This window comes from Somniosus microcephalus, chromosome 1, assembly GCF_052327205.1.
Source record: "Somniosus microcephalus isolate GS21.2 chromosome 1, FLI_Smic_1.0, whole genome shotgun sequence".
NCBI lineage: Eukaryota > Metazoa > Chordata > Chondrichthyes > Squaliformes > Somniosidae > Somniosus > Somniosus microcephalus.
In genome coordinates, this window is record NC_140987.1 from 141689281 (window position 1) to 141708950 (window position 19670).

At 41.3% G+C, this 19670-nt stretch overlaps 1 protein-coding gene across 2 annotated transcripts in view; it reads right to left on the reverse strand.

The window, feature by feature from the left end:
* anxa1a (annexin A1a) overlaps positions 1-18720 on the reverse strand; it is a 31837-nt gene extending 13117 nt beyond the window's left edge. Inside the window, exons 1-9 of one of the 2 annotated variants that reach the window (XM_085986282.1) lie at positions 18614-18720; positions 14198-14267; positions 12995-13088; positions 12448-12542; positions 11548-11661; positions 3425-3515; positions 3247-3326; positions 2511-2567; positions 2330-2423 (exon numbers count right to left, since the gene is read on the reverse strand). In XM_085986282.1, the coding sequence (XP_085842408.1) occupies positions 2330-2423; positions 2511-2567; positions 3247-3326; positions 3425-3515; positions 11548-11661; positions 12448-12542; positions 12995-13088; positions 14198-14251 (679 nt within the window). In that variant the 5' untranslated portion in view covers positions 14252-14267; positions 18614-18720. Of the gene's footprint in view, positions 1-2329; positions 2424-2510; positions 2568-3246; positions 3327-3424; positions 3516-11547; positions 11662-12447; positions 12543-12994; positions 13089-14197; positions 14268-17872; positions 17995-18613 lie in introns of those variants that run through there. The other variant, XM_085986290.1, reaches the window with a different exon arrangement.
* Positions 18721-19670: the final 950 nt, after the last annotated feature.

Sequence of the window (19670 nt, forward strand, 5' to 3'; positions counted from 1 at the left end):
CTAGAAAAGAATACAGGGCAATCAATTAGTGACCATGAATCAAAATGACACCAACTAGAAGAGCATACTTAATGATTTAAATTTAGTTTAATTCCAATAGCAGGAAGATTTTTTCTATGTTTATTTTTTGTAAGGTATATTACAAACCCTCAACTAATTTTCAAATTGGGTGTAAAAAACCTCAATCTGGTTTGGATATGTTGGAGAAAGGAGCAGGGTGTTCAGATGACTTTACTTTTAAACACTGTCAGATAGCAACGACGACTTACATGCTCCCTATTGTAATGTTAAAAGTAGAGGTGTACATCACTCATTCTGGACTTACCGGGGGGGGTGGGGGGGGGGGGGGGGGTCCAGTAAAATAGTTACAATTAATTAATTAGTTAGCCAAGCAACTACTTATTTAATCAGTTAAGTTAAAGCTAGGAAATTGAGAAACAGGAAGCAGCAGTTTCCTCCCCCACAACCCCAGAAACAAAAAACCACTTGCTCTTGGTTTCTCTCACTTCACATGTGCTCTAATCTCCTTTCAACAGTCTTGAGCCCATTTATGATATGTTATCCAATAGTCTTTGATTCATTACCTTGTGAAATACTTCTGCCTGGAATTTAACTTTTCTTCCTTCTTCTTCCCCGCCCCCCCCCTTGCTTTTTGTCTTATGATGCAGTCACTCAAGGGCAATATTTCCTTTGTATGGCACAATCACAAGTTATGCTGCTTCAATGATTTTGCATCACAATAATAGTATGTTGCATGACAATTCCTAACCAATAAAAATTAAACTCTGATTTAATGTCTGAAAGCACCCTCAGCTCAGCAAGGTGGCTGTGCTTGTAGCTCCACTGCAAGATACAGTACAGGACTCAAGAGTGCTGCATTATTGGAGAGAGTCATCCTGCAGATAAGGATAAGGGGTAAGCCATTTAGGACTGAGATGAGGAGGAATTCCTTACCATACAAGGCAGTTGAGGCCAATTCAATGGCCCAGAAATTTGGGTCTCCACAGGTGAGTACGCACAGGGTACTCACCCGGAGGCCCAATGGAAGTGCCGGTTTCCTGCATGCGCGGGAAACCGGCACTTCCGTTCCTCTGAACAAAGGGGTTCAGAGGTCAAACGCGTGCACGGGAGGCGCTGCGCGTGCGCATCGAACTTAGTTTCCCCCCCCAGGTTTTCCCGTGAGGGTAAGCCTGCAGAAGTTACAAATGTAGCAGGCGCAAGGCCTGCTTTTTACAAGGTAAGTGGTGAATTAATTAAAATATTTTTTCCACAGGTTTATTATTTTTAGATACTTTAAAGCAAGGTAAGTTTATTTTTAGCCCAGTTAGAATTTAAATTGTTTAAAAGTTATTTCATGTAATTTATAGTATTTAAAAAATGTGATTTTTAAAAAAAAATTGAAGATTGCACTATTTTGGGGCCATAGTATTTATAATCTTGGCAGCACTTCCTGTCAGACTTATGAATGGAGCATTCCCTGCTCCGATTGGCTCCCCATGGCCCACATGATCCCAGGGGACGCATCGAACTAACTGCGCCCCTGGGATATGCAAGCACTGCACGCCGGCAGCTGGACCAGGCCCCGGATCGGAATTCCACAGGGGCCCGGAGCTCAACAGCCGGTGCGCAGATTGGGGGCTTGCACCTGCGGGAAGCCCCCGACCAGAATTTCTGGGCCAATATATTCAAGAAGGAGTTAGATATATTTAAGGCAATCAAGGAATATGGGGAGAAAGCAGGGACATGGTACTGAATTTGGATGATCAGCCATGATCATTAAATGGCAGAACAGGCTAGAGGGGCTGAAAGGCCTACGCCTGCTCCTATCTTCTAGGTTTCTATGACAGTCAAGGCCTAGTGTTTTATTTTTGTGTTAATTAGTCTCAATACTACATATTAGAGAGACATCTTCTCTTTCAAGAGAAGGTTTCCCAACAAGGTTAGAGGAATAGAGTGCAAGATTGCTTGGATAAAGTAGGAATTAGTTTGTCTGAAGATAGAGGACACTCAAATGATAATCATAACCTATAGTTGGATGGATCACTTGACTGACAGCACTTATCTATAGTAAGCAAGGCGGATTTCATACTAAGCAAGGTGGATTTTATACTATGAGCCATATTGATAGGCAACTGAATTCTACACCTAAATTGTTACTGTTGACACTTACAACTAGATTTAAAAGTATTGATATGAAGAATTAGGTTACTTAATCAATTAAGATGCAAAGTGTCAACAGTAGAACTTGGCCATCAGATCATGCAGTTCAGTCAGAAGCATTGGAGTTTTCACACTGCCAGAGTATTTTGATGATTTGGTGAACTCTTACCTGTCTGCAGGTGTACAAAGTTTCTGTTTGTAAGAACATTCATGAAAGAGTCAACATCAGTCCCTTTTCTTTTTTCGCCAGCTTCATACAAAGCCTAGATTAAATACACAAGTGTGGTTGTGCAATTACCAATATGCTTTTTTGCTGAGAATGCACAGGAGCTGAGAACAGTAAAACTCACCCTTGCATCATCATCAGCAAGATCATAATCCACTGTACAACCTTCATCTCTGGATGCCTAGGAATGTACAAGAGGTTTAATATGATGTTCAAGTCATGTTTGAACATTAAGTGGTTCTTGAATGGCACAAACATAATTTACAGTCTAAATGCAGCCCCCCTTCCTGGTTGCCATTATCTACATTACTTAAGTGAAGATAAAAATTGATGACAAGGATTATTTTTAAATATTCCAGGAATAAAGTTAGAAACAAATCTCAATATTCCTTTCACCAACCTTGAGTGCAGCAATGTGCACTGGGGAGCACAGTCAGTTCTAAGGATGCAAGCAACCCTTCAATAGCTAGGTCAAAGCAATGTTGTCATGTTATTTGGTACAAGGCGTGGCAGCCAAGCCAGATTCTACTCATCTGATATAATGCAAGTCCTTTCCCCCCCGCCCTAAAAAAAAAAGGGAAATTTCCTCACACTATTCTATCCTTTATACCTTTTAAGGTTGGCTCCAATTACTGTAGAATACCAATACTTGAGCACACACTGGTCTACCAAAGGGAACTATTTCCCAGAAGCAGTCATTGCAGTGTTTAAGCATGCTTCATCGGCATACCAGGTAAAGTGGTCCTTCAGTAGCAAGTCAGGGAGGCCCTCAGCCTAGTGTGGGGAGTGAAAAAGTTCAATCACTATAAAAAAATGTTGCTGTTGTGAAAATGTAGTTTAGTGTTGCTAAACCACTATACCTTAAGCAGTGCAATTAAAGCTTTTTGGAATGCCCCAGATGTATCAGACTTGATCTGTTCCTCCAGGTCACTGTTGAATTCTACAAAAAAAGAAGTATTTAATAATCTGAGTTGAGTGGTGAACAGTGTGCTTTTCCACAATCCCTTAATAGATTAATACAGATCATGAATGCATTACCTTCTTTGTAAGCTTTAATAATCTCCTTTATTTCTTTGTTGCTCCTAGATACTAGTATCTCTACCAGACAGTCTTCATCTGTACCTAAACCCTATCGATATAAAAAGTTGAAAATTAATACAATAACCTATATTATACATCAGTCCAAATGAACAATTATGCAGACATGTTGGGTGGGGAATCTATAGAAACTGGAATCTAGGGCATACTATATGCATGGTGTGTGATTCCATCCCCCCTACTATTTCTGGCTGAACCAGACAGTTTGCAACCTCTGTCCTATTTGACCCCATAGCCTCACCATCAAAGATCACCTAGTTCCACTGCCAACAGCGCCAGTCTCCACAACCCTCAGCCATGCTTCAGTTACCTCCAGACTAACGATTCCAATACTCACCTGGCTGGCCTCCCATCTTCCACCTTCTGAACTGGAGCTCACTCAAACTCTGCCGCCAGTATCAAATTCAAACCAAGTCCCAGTCATTCATCACCCATGCTGACATACATTTAGCCCCAAAACTTTAAAATTCTTATCCTGGTGTTCATAATCCCACCTCGTCGCCAACCTGCTCCAGCTTGAGGACTCGCTGTTCCTCCAACTGCAGCCTCCACTTCCTTTGCCCCACCAGGAGGCTGTGTCTTCAGCTGTCTAGGCCTCAAAGCTTGGAATTCCCTCCATCTCTCCCCTCCTTCAAACCTCTTTGACCAAGCTTTTAGACAGATACCAATATCTCCTCCTTTGGCAGTCAATTTTTGTCAGAGATGCCTGGGAGGTTTTACTTCATTAAAAAAAGTGCTATTTAAATGCAAGTTGTTTTGCAAGCATAGCATTGATTGCAAGAACTTTGGACCCATGGACAAAGCATTCAGTTCAGATATCAGTGATGATAGAATGGATAGATTAGAGGTTGGAAATGCAAAAACAGATGAGTCAGTCACTTACTCCATAGGACACTTGTCATTACAACCTCTTGCCAGGGGTGACACTAGCACCTCAGCCAGTAGAAGAGAAACCTCTATGCTGCCAGCAATCTTACTGCCCAAATATCTGAAAGTTTTGTTGACTATTAAATTCAGACTGAATTACAGTTGCGCACCCTGGTCTAATTATCTCCTGTTCTTTTGCTTGAAGACCAAATTTAGTTAACCTCTGGCATTGCACACGGAGTGAAAAACTAGCTCAAGAATGGAGAAATAAATAGGAACAATTGAAAAAAAAAAAAAGAGAACGTCAACTCAGATACAGAAATAATGAGGAGAGAGCAAGAGGAAACAATTTTAATTTAAATCTCAGAACAATTCACTACCTGAAGGAATGAGACTCAGTTTAAATTGTTCACTTTCTTGAAGGGCAATTGCACTATGAATTACTAGACTTACTTTGTGGCAAGTTTAATGGGCAATTAATGTGCAAATCCCACAAAATCTCAAAACAGGGTGGTTAAGGGGGAGATACCGTTTGTGCAAAGCAAATAGTGGAATCGCCCAAAGCAACCAGCCAGTTCTGGAAAGTCTCAACTCATGGCTCTAGACTCAAATAGTTTCCATGGATTGGAGGGTAGCTAATGTAACCCCACTATTTGAAAAAAGGTGGTAGAGAAAAAAACAGGGAATTATAGACTGGTAAGCCTGACATCAGTAGTAGGGAAAATAGAGTCCATTATAAAAGATGTAATAGCAGAGCACTTGGAAAACAGTGACAGGATCGGACAAAGCCAACATGGATTTACAAAAAGGTAAATCATGCTTGACTAATCTACTGGAATTTTGAGGATGTAACTAGTAGAATAGATAAGTGAGAACCAATGGATGTGGTGTATTGAATTTTCAGAAGGCTTTTGATAAGGTCCTGCAAGAGATTGGCGTGCAAAGTTAAAGCACATGGGATTGGAGGTAAGGTACTGACTTGGATAGAGAACTGGTTGGCAGACAGGAAGCAAAGAGTTGGAATAAACAAGTCTTTTTCCAAGTGGCAGGCAGTGACTAGTGGGGTACCGCAGGGATCGGTGCTAGGACTCCAGCTATTCACTATATATTAGAGCAAGGTAGCAGTGGGGGAAATTAAAAACCAGAGCGTGTCAGGAAGGGACAGAATGTATAATGATAAAAGGTAAAGTAGTAAAAGGGGTAAAAGCAGGAATAAATTGTCAGAAAACATATTTGAAAGTTCTTTATCTGAATGCACGCAGCATTCGTAACAAAATTGACAAGTTGATGGTACAAATAACTACACATGGGTATGATCTGGTGGCCATTACGGAAACGTGGCTGCAAGATAATCATGATTGGGAACTAAACGTGCAAGGGTATTTGACAATTAGGAAGGACAGACAGGAAGGAAAGGGAGGTGGGGTTGCTATGTTAATAAAGGATGGAATCACTGCAATAGTCAGAAATGATATTGGGTCAAAGGATCAGGATAGTGAAATAGTTTGGGTGGAGATAAGGAATAAGGGGAAAAAGTCACTAGTGGGCATAGACTATAGGCCTCCTAACAGTTGCAACTCTGTTGGTCGGAGTATAAATCAGGAAATAGTTGGGGCTTGTAATAAGGGAAGAGCTATAATCATGGGGGATTTTAACTTTCATATTGACTGGACTAATCAAATTGGGCATGGCAGCCTTGAGGAAGAGTTCAGAGTGTATTAGGGATGGGTTCCTTGAGCAGTATGTAACTGAACCAACCAGGGGGCAGGCAATCTTAGATCTGGTCCTGTGTAATGAAACAGGGTTAAATAAAAATGTCCCAGTAAAGGATCCCCTTGGAATGAGTGACCATAATATGGTTGAATTCCAAATTCAGTTTGTGGGTGAGAGTTGGATCTCAAACCAGCATACTGAGCTTAAATAAGAGACTATGAAGGTATGAGAGTAGAACTGACTAAAGTGGACTGGGAAAACAGATTGTGTAAGACGGTACAAGAGCAGTGGTCTACATTCAAGGAGATATTTCACATCTTTCAAGATAAATATATTCCACTGAGGAAAAAGGGGAGTAAAAGAAAAAGACAGCCATCCGTGGCTTAGTAAAGTAATAAAGGATAGTATCCGACTGAAAACAAGGGCATATAAAGTAGCCAAATCTAGTGGGAGGATAGAAGATTGGGAAGCATTTAAAAGCCAGCAAACAATAACTGAAAGATTAATTAAGAAAGGGAAGATAGGTTATGAAAGTAAACTAGCAAAAAATATAAAAACAGATAGCAAGAGTTTCTACAGCTATATAAAAAGAAAAAGGGTGGCTAAAGTGAACATTGGTCCCTTAGAGGATGGGACCGGGAAACTAGTGGTGGGGAACATGGAGATGGCAAAGACGCTGAACAAATATTTTGTATCAGTCTTTACAGTAGAGGGCACTAAAAATAACCCAACACTGAACAGGGGGTAATGGGGGGGGGGGGGGGGGGAAGAAAGAGAAGCGAAACACAATTAAAATCACTAAGGAGATGGTACTCAGTAAAATAAATGGGACTCAAGGCGGATAAATCCCCTGGACCTGATGGCCTACATCCTAGGGTCTTGAGAGAAGTGGCGGTAGGGATTGTGGATGCATTGGTGATCATTTGTCAGAATTCCCTGGACTCAGGAAAGGTCCCGGCAGATTGGAAAACTGCTAATGTAACATCCTTATTTAAGAAGGGAAGTAGACAAAAAGCTGGAAACTATAGACCAGTTAGCCAAACATCTGTGGTTGGCAAAATGTTGGAGTCCATTATTAAGGAAACAGTAACAGAGCATTTGGATAAACATAATTTAATAGGACAGAGTCAGCATGGTTTTATGAAGGGGAAGTCATGTTTGACAAATTTGCTCGAATTCTTTGAGGATGTAACATACAGGGTTGATAAAGGGGAACCAGTGGATGTAGTGTATTTGGACTTCCAAAAGGTTCCACACAAAAGATTACTGATCAAGATAAGAAATCACAGGATTGGGGGTAATATACTGGCATGGGTGGAAGATTGGCTATCTAACAGAAAACAGAGTTGGGATAAATGGTTCATTCTCGGGCTGGCAATCAGTAACTAGTGGTGTTCCGCAGGGGTCAGTGCTGGGACCCCAACTCTTTACAATCTATATTAACGATTTGGAGGAAGGGACCGAGTGCAACATATCCAAGTTTGCCGACGATACAAAAGGGAAAGCAATGAGTGAGGAGGACATAAAAAACCTGCAAAAGGACATAGACAGGCTAAGTGAGTGGGCAGAGATTTGGCAGATGCAATATAATGTTGGAAAGTGTGAGGTTATGCACTTTGGCAGAAAAAATCAAAGAGCAAGTTATTATCTAAATGGAGAGAAACTGCAAAGTGCTACAGTACAAAGGGATCTGGGGGTCCTGGTGCATGAAACACAAAGTTAGTATGCAGGTGATCAGGAAGGCCAATGGAATCTTGGCTTTTATTGCAAGGGGGATGGAGTATAAAAACAGGGAAGTCTTGCTGCAGTTATACAGGGTATTGGTGAGGCCACACCTGGAATACTGCGTGCAGTTTTGGTTTCCATATTTAAGATATACTTGCTCGTAAGGCAGTTCAGAGAAGGTTCACTCGGTTGATTCCGGAGATGAGGGGGTTGACGTATGAGGGAAGGTTGAGTAGGTTGGGCCTCTACTCATTGGAGTTCAGAAGAATGAGGGGCGATCTTATCGAAACATACAAGATTGTGAGGGGGCTTGATCGGGTGGATGCGGTGAGGATGTTTCCACTGATGGGTGAGACTAGAACTAGGGGGCATAATCTAAGAATAAGGGGCTGCGCTTTCAAAACTGAGATGAGGAGAAACTTCTTCACTCAGGGTAGTAAATCTATGGAATTTGCTACCCCAGAGAGCTGTGGAAGCTGCAACATTAAATAAATTTAAAATGGAGATACAGTTTCCTAGCAGATAAGGGAATTAGGGGTTACGGGGAGAGGGCAGGGAAGTGGACGTGAGTCTAGATTCGGATCAGCCATGATCCTATTGAATGGCGGAGCAGGCCCGAGGGGCCGTATGGCCTACTCCTGCTTATATTAATGATCTAGATGAGGGAACTAGATGTAATATCGCCAAGTTTTCAGATTACACAAAGCTTGGTGGGCATGTGTGCTGTGAGGAGGATGCCGAGAAACTCCAGTATGATTTGGACAGGTTGGGTGATGGGTAGGGGCAGATGCAGTATAATGTGGATAAATGCGAGGTTATTCACTTGTGGCAAAAACAGGAAGACAGATTATCTGAACGGCAATAGATTGGGAAAAGGGGAAGTGCAACGAGACCTGGTGTACTTGTGCAACAGTCGCTGAAGGTAAGCATGCAGGTGGTTAAGGCGGCAAACGGCATGTTGGCCTTCAGTGAGAGGATGAGAGTACAGGAACAAGGATGTCTTGCTGCAGTTGTACAGGGCCTTTGAGACCACACCTTGAGTATTGTGTGCAGTTTGTCACCTTATCTGAGGAAGGATATTCTTGCCATGGAGGGAGTGCAGTGAAACATAGAATATTGGAGCCTGCTCCACCATTCAATGCAATCATGGCTGATCATCCAAGTTCAGTACCTGGTCCCTGCTTTCTCCCCATACCCCTAAGAAATATATCCAACTCCTTCTTGAATATATTTAATGAATTGGCCTCTACTGCCTTCTGTGGTAGAGAATTCCACAGGTTCACCACTCTGGGTGAAGAAATTCCTCCTCATTTCTGTCCTAAAAGGCCTACCCCTTATCCTTAGACTGTGACCCCTGGTTCTGGATTCCCCAACCATGAGGAACATCTTCCCTGCATCTGGTCTGTCCAGTCCTGCCAGAATTTTAAAAGTTTCAATGAGATCCCCTCATTCTTCTAAACTCCAGCGAGTACAAGCCCAATCTCTCCTCATACATCATTCCTGCCATCCCAGGTATCAGCCTGGTGAATCTTCTCTGAACTCCTTCCAAGGCAAGAATATCCTTCCTCAGATAAGGTGACCAAAACTGCACACAATACTCAAGATGTGGTCTCACCAAGGCCCTGTACAACTGCAGCAAGACATCCTTGTTCCGGTACTAAATCCTCTCGCTACGAAGGCCAACATACCATTTGCCTTAACCACCTGCTGCACCTGCATGCTTACCTTCAGCGACTGGTGCACAAAGACACCCAGGTCTCGTTGCACTTCCCCATCCCCCAATCTATTGCCATTCAGATAATAATCTGCCTTCCTGTTTTTGACACCAAAGTGGATAACCTCACATTTATCCACATTATATTGCATCTGCCATGCTTCTGCTCAATCACCCAACCTGTCCAAATCATACTGGAGTTTCTCAGCATCCTCCTCACAGCACACACGCCCACCCAGCTTTGTGTCGTCTGCAAATTTGGAGATATTACATCTAGTTCCCTTGTCTAGATCTGGGTTTATAATATTACATACTGTGAATAGCTGGGGTCCAATGACCGATCCCTGCAGTACCCCACTAGTCACTGCCTGCCACTCTGAAAAAGACCAGTTTATTCCAACTCTTTGCTTCCTGTCTGCCAACCAGCTCTCTATCCAAGTCAATACCTTATCCCCAATCCCATGTGCTTTAACTTTGCACGCTAATCTCTTATGGGACCTTATCGAAAGCCTTCTGAAAGTCCAAATACACCACATCCACTGGTTCTCCCTTATCTATTTCACTAGTTACATCCTCAAAAAATTCCAGTAGATTAGTCAAGCACGATTTACCTTTTGTAAATCCATGTTGACTTTGTCTGATCCTGTCACTGTTTTCCAAGTGCTGTGCTATTACAATGGACTCTAGCATTTTCCCCACTACTGATGTCAGGCTTACTGGTCTGTAATTCCCTGTTTTCTCTCTACCACCTTTTTTGAATAATGGGGTAACATTAGCTACCCTCCAATCCATGGGTACTGTTCCAGATTCCATCAAATGTTGAAAGCTGATCAGCAATGCATCTACTATTTCTAGGGCTGCTTCCTTAAGTACCCTAGGATGTAGATTATCAGCCTTCAATTTCCCCAACACCATTTCCCTACAAATACTGATTTCTTTCAGTTCCTCCCTTTCATCAGACCCTATGTTCTGACATTTCTGGGAGGTTATTTGTGTCCTCCTTTGTGAAGACAGAACCAAAATATGTATTTAATTGGTCTGCCATTTCTTTGTTCCCCATTCTAAATTCCCCTGATTCTAACTGCAAGGGACCTATGCTTGACTTCAATCTTTTTCTCTTCACATATCTATAAAAGCTTTTACAGTCAGTTTTTATGTTCCCTGCAAGCGTACTCATTCTATTTTCCCTTTCTTAATTATTCCCTTTCTTAATTAATCCCTTTCTCCTCCTTTGTTGAATCCTAAACTGCTCCCAATCCTCTGGATTACTGCTTTTTCTGGTGAAGATTCACCAGACTGATAGCTGGATGGCAGGAATGATGTATGAAGAGAGATTGGGTCAATTAGGCTTATATTCACTAGAGACAAGAATGAGAGGGGATCTCATTGAAACTTATAAAATTCTAACAGGACTAGACAGGCTAGATGCAGAAAGGATGTTCCCGATGGCAGGGGGAGTCCAGAACCAGGGGTCACAGTCTAAGGATAAGGGGTAAGCCATTTATGACAGAGGAGGAGGAATTTCTTCACCCAGAGAGTGGTGAACCTGTGGAATTCTCTACCACAGAAGGCAGTAGAGGCCAATTTATTAAATATATAGGAGTTAGATATATTTAAGGCTAAAGGGATCAAGAGATATGGGGAGAAAGCAGGGACAGGGTACTGAATTTGGATGATCAGCCAGGATCTCATTAAATGGCAGAACAGGCTCGAGGGGCCGAATGGCCTACTCCTATCTAAGTTTCTATGGCACATATCAATCCCTTGAACTTGCTGGCTGCTGCACAGCAAGTGTGCATTGTTCATATGGTGTTAATTTTTCACCAACTTCTGGCCCATGATGTTTACTGCTTCAACAATTGAACAACATGTACTGTAAAGGGTATAAAACTACCTAGTGTTCTCTAGGTTGCTAGCTTTTATTCCCTGCCCCCCCACCCAGTTACTGTCCCACTAGTTATTGGAAGTATCAATGCAGCAAATACCATTTATTGTTAATGCATAAGTGAGTATCAAAGAGCAGTGGTTGTACAAACTTGATTACCTTTGTAGCATCATGCAGCTCATGTGCATCAAACTGGGCTGGAGTTTGCAGCAGGCCGAGGGCCACAGTCTCCAGTTTACTAGACAGTTTGCTCTTCAAGACATCTTTCAGTTGCTGGCAGAGAAATAAAGTATTCAATAAGCAAGGCAAATTGCATGTTGGCCTTTACGGCAAGGGGGTTGGAGTACAAGAGTAAGGAAGTCTTGCGACAATTGTATAGGGCCCTTGGTGAGACCACACCCGAGTTTGTCTCCTTATCCAAGGAAGGATATACTTGCCTTAGAGGTGGTGCAATGAAGGTCCACTAGATTGATTCCTGGGATGAGGGCGGCCCTATGATGAGAGATTGTGTAGAATGGGCCTATACTCTGGAGTTTCAATGAATGAGAAGTGATCTCATTGAAACATACAAGATTCTGAAGGGGATTGACAGGGTAGTTGTGGAAAGGTTGTTTCCCCTGGCTGGAGTGTCTAGAGCTAGGGGGCAGAGTCTCAGGATAAGGGGTCGGCCATTTAAGACCGAGATGAGGAGGAATTTCTTCAAAGGGCTGTGAATGCTGAGTCTGAGTCTAGTCAAGGCAGAGATAGATTTTTGGACTCTAGGGGAATCAAGGGATAAGGAGATCAGGCAGTAAAGTGAGTTGAGGTCAGTGATCAGCCATGATCATTGAATGGCAGAGCAGGCTCGAGGGGCTTTCATGTTCAAATAAATAGCATTTGTTTTTAAATCTTCATAAACAAGTTTAAATGCTTAATGTCCTCTGAATGTTACATAATTTAGCAATTTTCAATTAAGAATTTTTCCTATGGTTATGAGTTAGCTTCAACAAAACCCCAGCTTAACAAACATTTCCAACTGTAGATTGACGGAAATTGCTCCAATCGAAACAGTAGCCCGACCTTTCCTGCACTCTGTTGGTAATCAGCTGCTATTTGTTGCCGCTGTCCATTGGTCCGTGTTGTCAAAATGCTAATGACAGTTTCTTCATCCACACCTGTTAAAAAACCAAACCATCTATAGCCATTAGGATAAAACATTGGATGGGCATGCCACAGATATAGATCACAAAAGGAAATAGTCAGTCAAAGTGGTTGATGGTACTATAGGGTCAACATTTCCAAGATCCCACACCACCAGCAGGGTTTACCCCAGTTCTATTTTTGGAAAGAGTTAAATGCAAACATTACGAGTGGCTTCATGAAATATTGCAGTTTCCCTAAATTTTCAGTCAGTCAATCATTTCTGTACTAAAAATACTCCTGGTTCAAACCAACTAGGTTTTTAGGTATAAAAGCTACTCTACTAAACAAGATACATCACCAAATATCAAAACCACCACAATAGCAGTCAAACTACAATCAGACCAACTCATGACACCAATATATTTGTTTAAACTTCAAAACACACATGTATTAATTAATCCACCCAACAGAATTTTCTGCTCACCTTTTGCATGGAGTGCTTTATTTATTGTAGCAGCATCTACACTTGCATCAAAGTTAGGAAATGGAGTAACTGTTGGTCCACTGGGGGAAGGGTGCTAAAAAAGGGGGGCAAGGAGGAGAAAGAAGGAACATCTTTTAGTATCAGAACATTTAATTGGATAGATATCCACACACACTAACTTTTTTGGGAAGCAATAAATAAAATTTAGAGATATCTTCAGCTCATCAAGCACAGCAATAGTTAAAGCAGATTGTTGGGCTTGTACATCTTAATTGGTCTAAAATTTCAGAAGCTGTTCCAGAAGATCCAATTATAGGGAGCAATTTGATATTCCAGATTCACAAAGCTCACGCCATGGTTTTGTTTTTAAATCCTTTCACATGAATGGTAGCTTAAAAATCAATGACGTAACCTTTTGTAAGTGCCTATGGCAGTCAATAAAAGATGGATAGGCACAGCTACAAAGTTAGGTAAGCAAGAAGGACATCAGGGGAAATTCCAAGATGTGCAGCAAGGGATACTGGGGAAAATGTAGGCCAGAGAAAACAGGCCTTCTTGTGGCTCATTTTCCTGTCTAGTGCAGCCAGATTAGACTCAAGTGCAATTTTAGGATGAGGATCAAAGTCCAAGGAATATAAAAAGTCAGATAAAGTCTTACCCACAGTTTTCCCTCTTAGCTCTCCACAATGTTTGGTTAATTGGTTGTCATAGTTTTAAAGGGAAGATATTCATTGCTCCTTATCTGAAGGCAGTATGATTATGTAATCTACCAAGCAATTAACTAAAACTTGTGTTAGTGGCAATAATGTGAAGCATACAAGTGATTATACATGGCAGATGTGGCATTACAGTGGTGTCACTATGGCAGGTTTGTGGGGAGCAGCCACTTGAGAAAAAACCCCACTTGTGGCTCTCACTAAAATGGTGAATTTTATACTCTGCAATTTCTCTTCTTATGTTTAGGGAAATATTACAACCACATGTATTGTTAAAACGTTTATGGACTAGGGTACTAGAAGCAAAAAAAAATGCAAGCCTTTAGCACCTACCTTGCAACCAACACCACCCCCCCCCCCCCCAACTCCCATAACACCAAAGGTCACCCCACAAACTCCAAATGAAACATATACAGAAATCTTGCTGTCATTGATACTACTACTTATAGTATCCTTTGTGCAAGAGTCTGCAAATTATAAAGCTTACATTTGAGATCTGCATGGCTTGCTGCAGGAATGCACTGGCAAGATTAGATGCCATTTTGAATGGTGCTGCTCTGTTGAGAAAAAAAAAAGATTTAAGTCATCTCATCTGTAAAACTGTCCAAGCAGCCATTTTCTTGTGTAGGACAATGACAATAAAGAGGACTTGGTGGATTTATAAAAACTACAACTCCACGAGACAATGTCCCTTAATTGTTGGAGAGTCTCTGCTTGCTCATTCGCTAAAAAGGCACATGTCCACAATGTCAATTTATTAACTTGCTTAAACATTCACTCATCCTCACATGATGGCAGTGACTCTTGCTGGAGTACAGTCCCAACAGATGAATGTTTAAACAGGTACCTGCCATTATCTCACCCAAGTGCAGACAAGCCATCTCATTTGTAGTCCAGGAGTGAAGGCAATTATAATCCCCCTACTGCCACCCCAGACCAGAAGTCAGGCCTTTTGTTCCTGCTAGATGGCTTTGTTGGTTGAGTCATAATGAAGAGCAAACATGTCCTAATGTTAATTACTGTGTTGTAATCAAGTGCACCAGAGTTTTAGGAAAGGCTACTGCCAAACCAAAGTACAATTGTATTTTTGAAGAAAAAATGCCAATAAAGCAGATTAAGAAAATGATTTTTGTAATATGCCAAAGACTAGGGATAACAAGAGGTAGCACCCCAGAAATCAAGCTGCCAGCTAATTGTGAAATTCACAACCTGCCCATCCTTGCTTAACCAAGCAAAAATTAATAGTTTCTTCAATACCCATGTAGTGTTTTAATTAATTTCTAATCTTTATCTTTGGATTTTAAGTTTATGAAGTTTAGAACAGTCAACATTTGATTGCTTAGCAATCTAACCAGAAAGATCATAGATGTTGACCAAAGTTAGTTAAAAAAACAGCATTTGAAAAGTGTATTTTTTTTTTATAAAAAGAGCCAAGATTCCTTCATTGAGACATCATGGTCTTCTCTTTTTGCTGAGAATTTTGAGGAAACAGAATTTAATCTGTGCAATGTTAACTCGTCTGGAGTCTCAATTTAATTGATTGCAATTAAGTCCCCCCTGTTTGCTTGCGACTTTTAGCACTGTTCCAAAGCGTGATTTTTCTCCAAATTTCCCCCCATTGCAGACACCAAAATAGAAAAAAAATTAAAAAAGCAGAAAAACTTTAATGACCCATACTCATTGAGAAAGGGTATAAACACCACCTTGACAGGCCAAATGGCCCATTATTGCACTGCAACATTTAGATGCTGAATTATGCCAAGGATCATACAAGAAAAATGTGTTCATTACCCGTAGTATACTGCCGCCAAGGACTTAAGGAAAATTGATTTACTTGGAACAGCCATCATAGTTTACTGTGCAGTTTTAACATTTGCAGCAGCAAGCATTTATAGCACACTCCTGGTTTAGAAGTGGCAAGATATCTTAAACAGGATACACAGCCAGGCAGAAGTGCCTTTATAAAGTAAATATACAAAGCATTGTAAAAGTCTATAAAAAACATCACTGCAGTGCTGGAGTTGTTCACATCAGTAATTGCTAATGGAGTGTAGCGATACAAATTCAAACTTTAAAATGCATTTGTAAATTTCTATAATCCTATGTTTCTATGACACTACCTTGATTTTGAAATGTAGTTTGAACCATTGTAGACTTCTAAATCATATATAGGCCCATTGTACTCAAGTTTATAAATGTAATGCACACAAGTCACTTTCCTTCATTGTAGCAATAGCACACTCAACCAGAGGGTCAGATTTTAGTGGCTGCCAGGAACAAGTAAAAATGCAGCAAACCCAGATTGTAATACCTATTGCAGACAATTCCACAAGACAGCATGAGGACACTCAAACCAGATGAGGATAGGCTGCTGAGATTCCAGAGGAATGGATTTGTCATTTGAATCTTGGTGTTTGATTTACATTTTGGAACTTACTGAAAGCTCAATTCAAAAATAGATAGGAATGTCTAGATTAAAGCCAAACAAGCAGCAATTGAATTGGACAATAACTTAGTTGTTTTAACATGCATGAATCTTCTATGTACTGACATTCCCCTCAATCCTACAGACAGCATGGGCGTCAGATTAACATATTGTGCCTGATGTTAAGTATTCATAACACAAAATTCTTCTGTCTACCATTTGAATACAAGCATAATACTGTAGATAGTGTTTAAACCATATGCCACCACTAGACAGGAATTTCTTGTTTTATTTAATTCATTCTCAGGATGTGGGCATTGCAAAGACAGCATTTATTGTCTATTCCTAGCTTCCCCAAGATAGTGGTGAGCCTTTCTTGAACTAGCCATCAACTCCATCCCTCTCCATGGCAACTGTCTGAGGCTGAACCAGACCGTTTGCAACCTTGGTGTCATATTTGACCCAAAGATGAGCTTCGGACCACATAGCCACACCATCACCAAGAACCCCTAGTTCCACTTCAAACATCACCCAGCTCCACTCATCTGCTGCTGAAACCCTCATCCATGCTTTTGTTGTTTCTAGACTTGACTACCCCAATGCACTCCTGGCCGACCTCCCACATTCTACCTGCCATAAACTTGGTCATCCAAAACTGTGCTGACACCAAGTCCCATTTACCCCTCACCCCTGTGCTCACTAACCTACACTGGCTCCCAGTTAAGCAACGTCTCAATTTTAAAATTCTCATCTTGTTTTCAAATCCCTCTATGGCCTCACCCCTCCCCATCTCTGCCAGCCCTACAACCCTCGGAGATATCTGCACTCCTCCAATTCTGATCGAGCATTCCGGATATTGCTCAATCATTGGTGGCCGTGCCTTCAGCTGCCAAGACCTCAAGTTCTGGAAGACCCTCCATAAACCTCACCGCTGCACTTAGTGGACAGTTAAGAAGCAACCATGTTGTTAGGTGTGGGACTGAAGTCACATATGCCAGACCAGGTATGGACAGCAGGTTTCCTTCTGTAAACAAGACAGCTTCATGGTCACGTTTCAATACCAACTTCTTTTTAAATTATAAACCAAATTCCAAATTCTCAAACTGCCCTAGATGATACTTAAATTTATTCTCTCTGGATTACTAGTCCAGTAATAACTAGTATACATATGCATTAAAACATTCATTTTATATTCTAGGCTGCAATGGTGAGAAGGGAAAAGATAGATTCAAGGCAGAATTAGGTTTTAAAGCCTAGATATCATGATTTCTTAATTCAGTCTCAGATGTGGGAGTCACAGGCAAGGTCAGCATTTATTACCCATCCCTGTTGTCCTTGAAGGTGGTAGTGGGCCTTCCTGAACCACTGCAGTCTGCACTGCACAATGTGGTCAGATAGAAGTTCCTTCATTGTCATTGGGTCAAAATCCTGGAACAGTGATGCATGTCCAAGTCAGGATGGTGTGCAACATGAGGTGATAACATTAGAAACTCATTGAATTAAGCAACCACTCAACAGAATAAACATTAAGCCATTTCTGCTAAGAAATTGTTATTTTGGCTGCTCTTGAATTAAGAATTTGGGCGTAGGGTGGGACAAGGGGAAATTGGAAACTATAAACAGCTTTCAGATTTAGGGTTAAACCCAACAGTTATTCCACCTCCCAAAAAAAAAATATATATATATATTTTTTTTTTTTTTTAATTGGAAGATTAAACTTGATAAAAGCTAGCTCACCAGCAACATACTACAGTCCTGGTACAAGGTTCACAACAGCTTTCCTCAGCTGGTGCAGAGAGCATGCCATCTTCTCCTTGCACCAACATTGAAACAGAATATGCCTTCAATTACTGGTCACATTTGACAACTGAAATGACATTCCATAGGGAAGGAGGGACATTTTAGCACAACACACAAGGCAGTTGTAAGTGTTTACTCCAATAAATTATTTTGCTGATTCAACAAGTGTTCTGCTTACAATTTTTAGCCCAATTACAAAGAATGTTCACAGCTACTGAGAGTGTAAAAATGAGAGCAAATGATTAACAGGACTGCAAAGCATGGTCCAGCAAGGGTAAATGTTGTACTAGACAATCTTCCTGCCAATAATCTTGTCAAACAACATTCCTAATTTCCCCCCCCCGCTAGTTATTGTCATCATGCTGTTCCCCACAAAACAGTAGTTTTGACTAGGGATTTCAAACAGCCTCAAACAACCAGTGATTTACTTCACTGGAATAAACTTCAAATCAAGTGAGCATACAGAAATAGAGTATACTAGATTCTTGAAATAGACTAGTTTACAAAAGAGTCAGGCGGATTAGCTTCAAACTTAACTCAGACAATAATGTAGTCACAAACAAAAGCAAATCAAAGTATTGCATAGCAAGAGTCTGTACCCTTCAAGCATTTTAATCCTTAATAGCACTAGGTAGAAATCAATCAAGACAGAGCTGCAACATTAAAACTGGAACTTACCAACTGCTTATTTAAAGCCGATGGCCAACTACTTACACCTTCACAAAACTGAAGAAAATCGCAACTACAGCTAGCAAGCTGTTTGAGGTTGCATTTATACTGTTGCCACTCCCAATGAGGTCATTTATGACTGCCTTCCATCTGATTGACTGAACACTGCAGGCTATGATAAGCCAATCAACTACCAGATGTTACAAGCCATGCAAAAACTGTAGCCAGCTGCAGTGAACTAGCTGACGGTCTGTACAGAGACAGGAAATAACTTTCAGGTCACTACGCAACCTTTTGCAAACATAAATCACATGGGAATTAGATCAGCCCAACCCTCTGTTTCAATGTCAAATGTATGACTTCTCAGCATGAGGGAGGGGGATAAGGATGAGGGATGGTGTGAGGGAGGGGGGTGAGGGAGATGCGGGAGGGGGATAGGGATGAGGGGGGAGGGGGATGAGGGGGATAGAGATGAGGGGGGATAGGGATGAGAGTAAAAGCCAAATTGGATTCCTGCCAAACTATAGAACATCAGATCATATCTTCACCCTACAGACCCTAATTGACAAACACGTTCATCAAAACAAATGCAAAATCTACGCATGCTTTATAGATTTCCAGAAGGCTTTTGATTCCATCTGGCACGACGGTTTATTCCTGAAACTTATCGAAAGCAGGGTAGGGGGAAAAACATATGATGTAATTAAATCAATGTATACAAACAACAAATGTGCAGTTAAAATTGGAGACAAACAAACAAAATACTTCCCACAGGGGCGGGGGGTGACGCAGGGCTCGCCAATCTCACCGACACTCTTTAATATTTACATAAATGAATTGGCAAAACTACTTGAACAATCTACAGCGCCCGGCCTCACCCTATATGAATCCAAGGTTAAATTCCTCCTCTATGCAGATGACCTGGTTCTGCTGTCACCAACTAAGGAGGGTCTACAGCAGAACCTGGATCTGCTGGAGTCGTACTGCCAGACATGGGCCCTGACAATAAATCCCCAAAAAACCAAAGTCCTTGTGTTCCAGCAAAGATCCAGACATCAGGGACCCA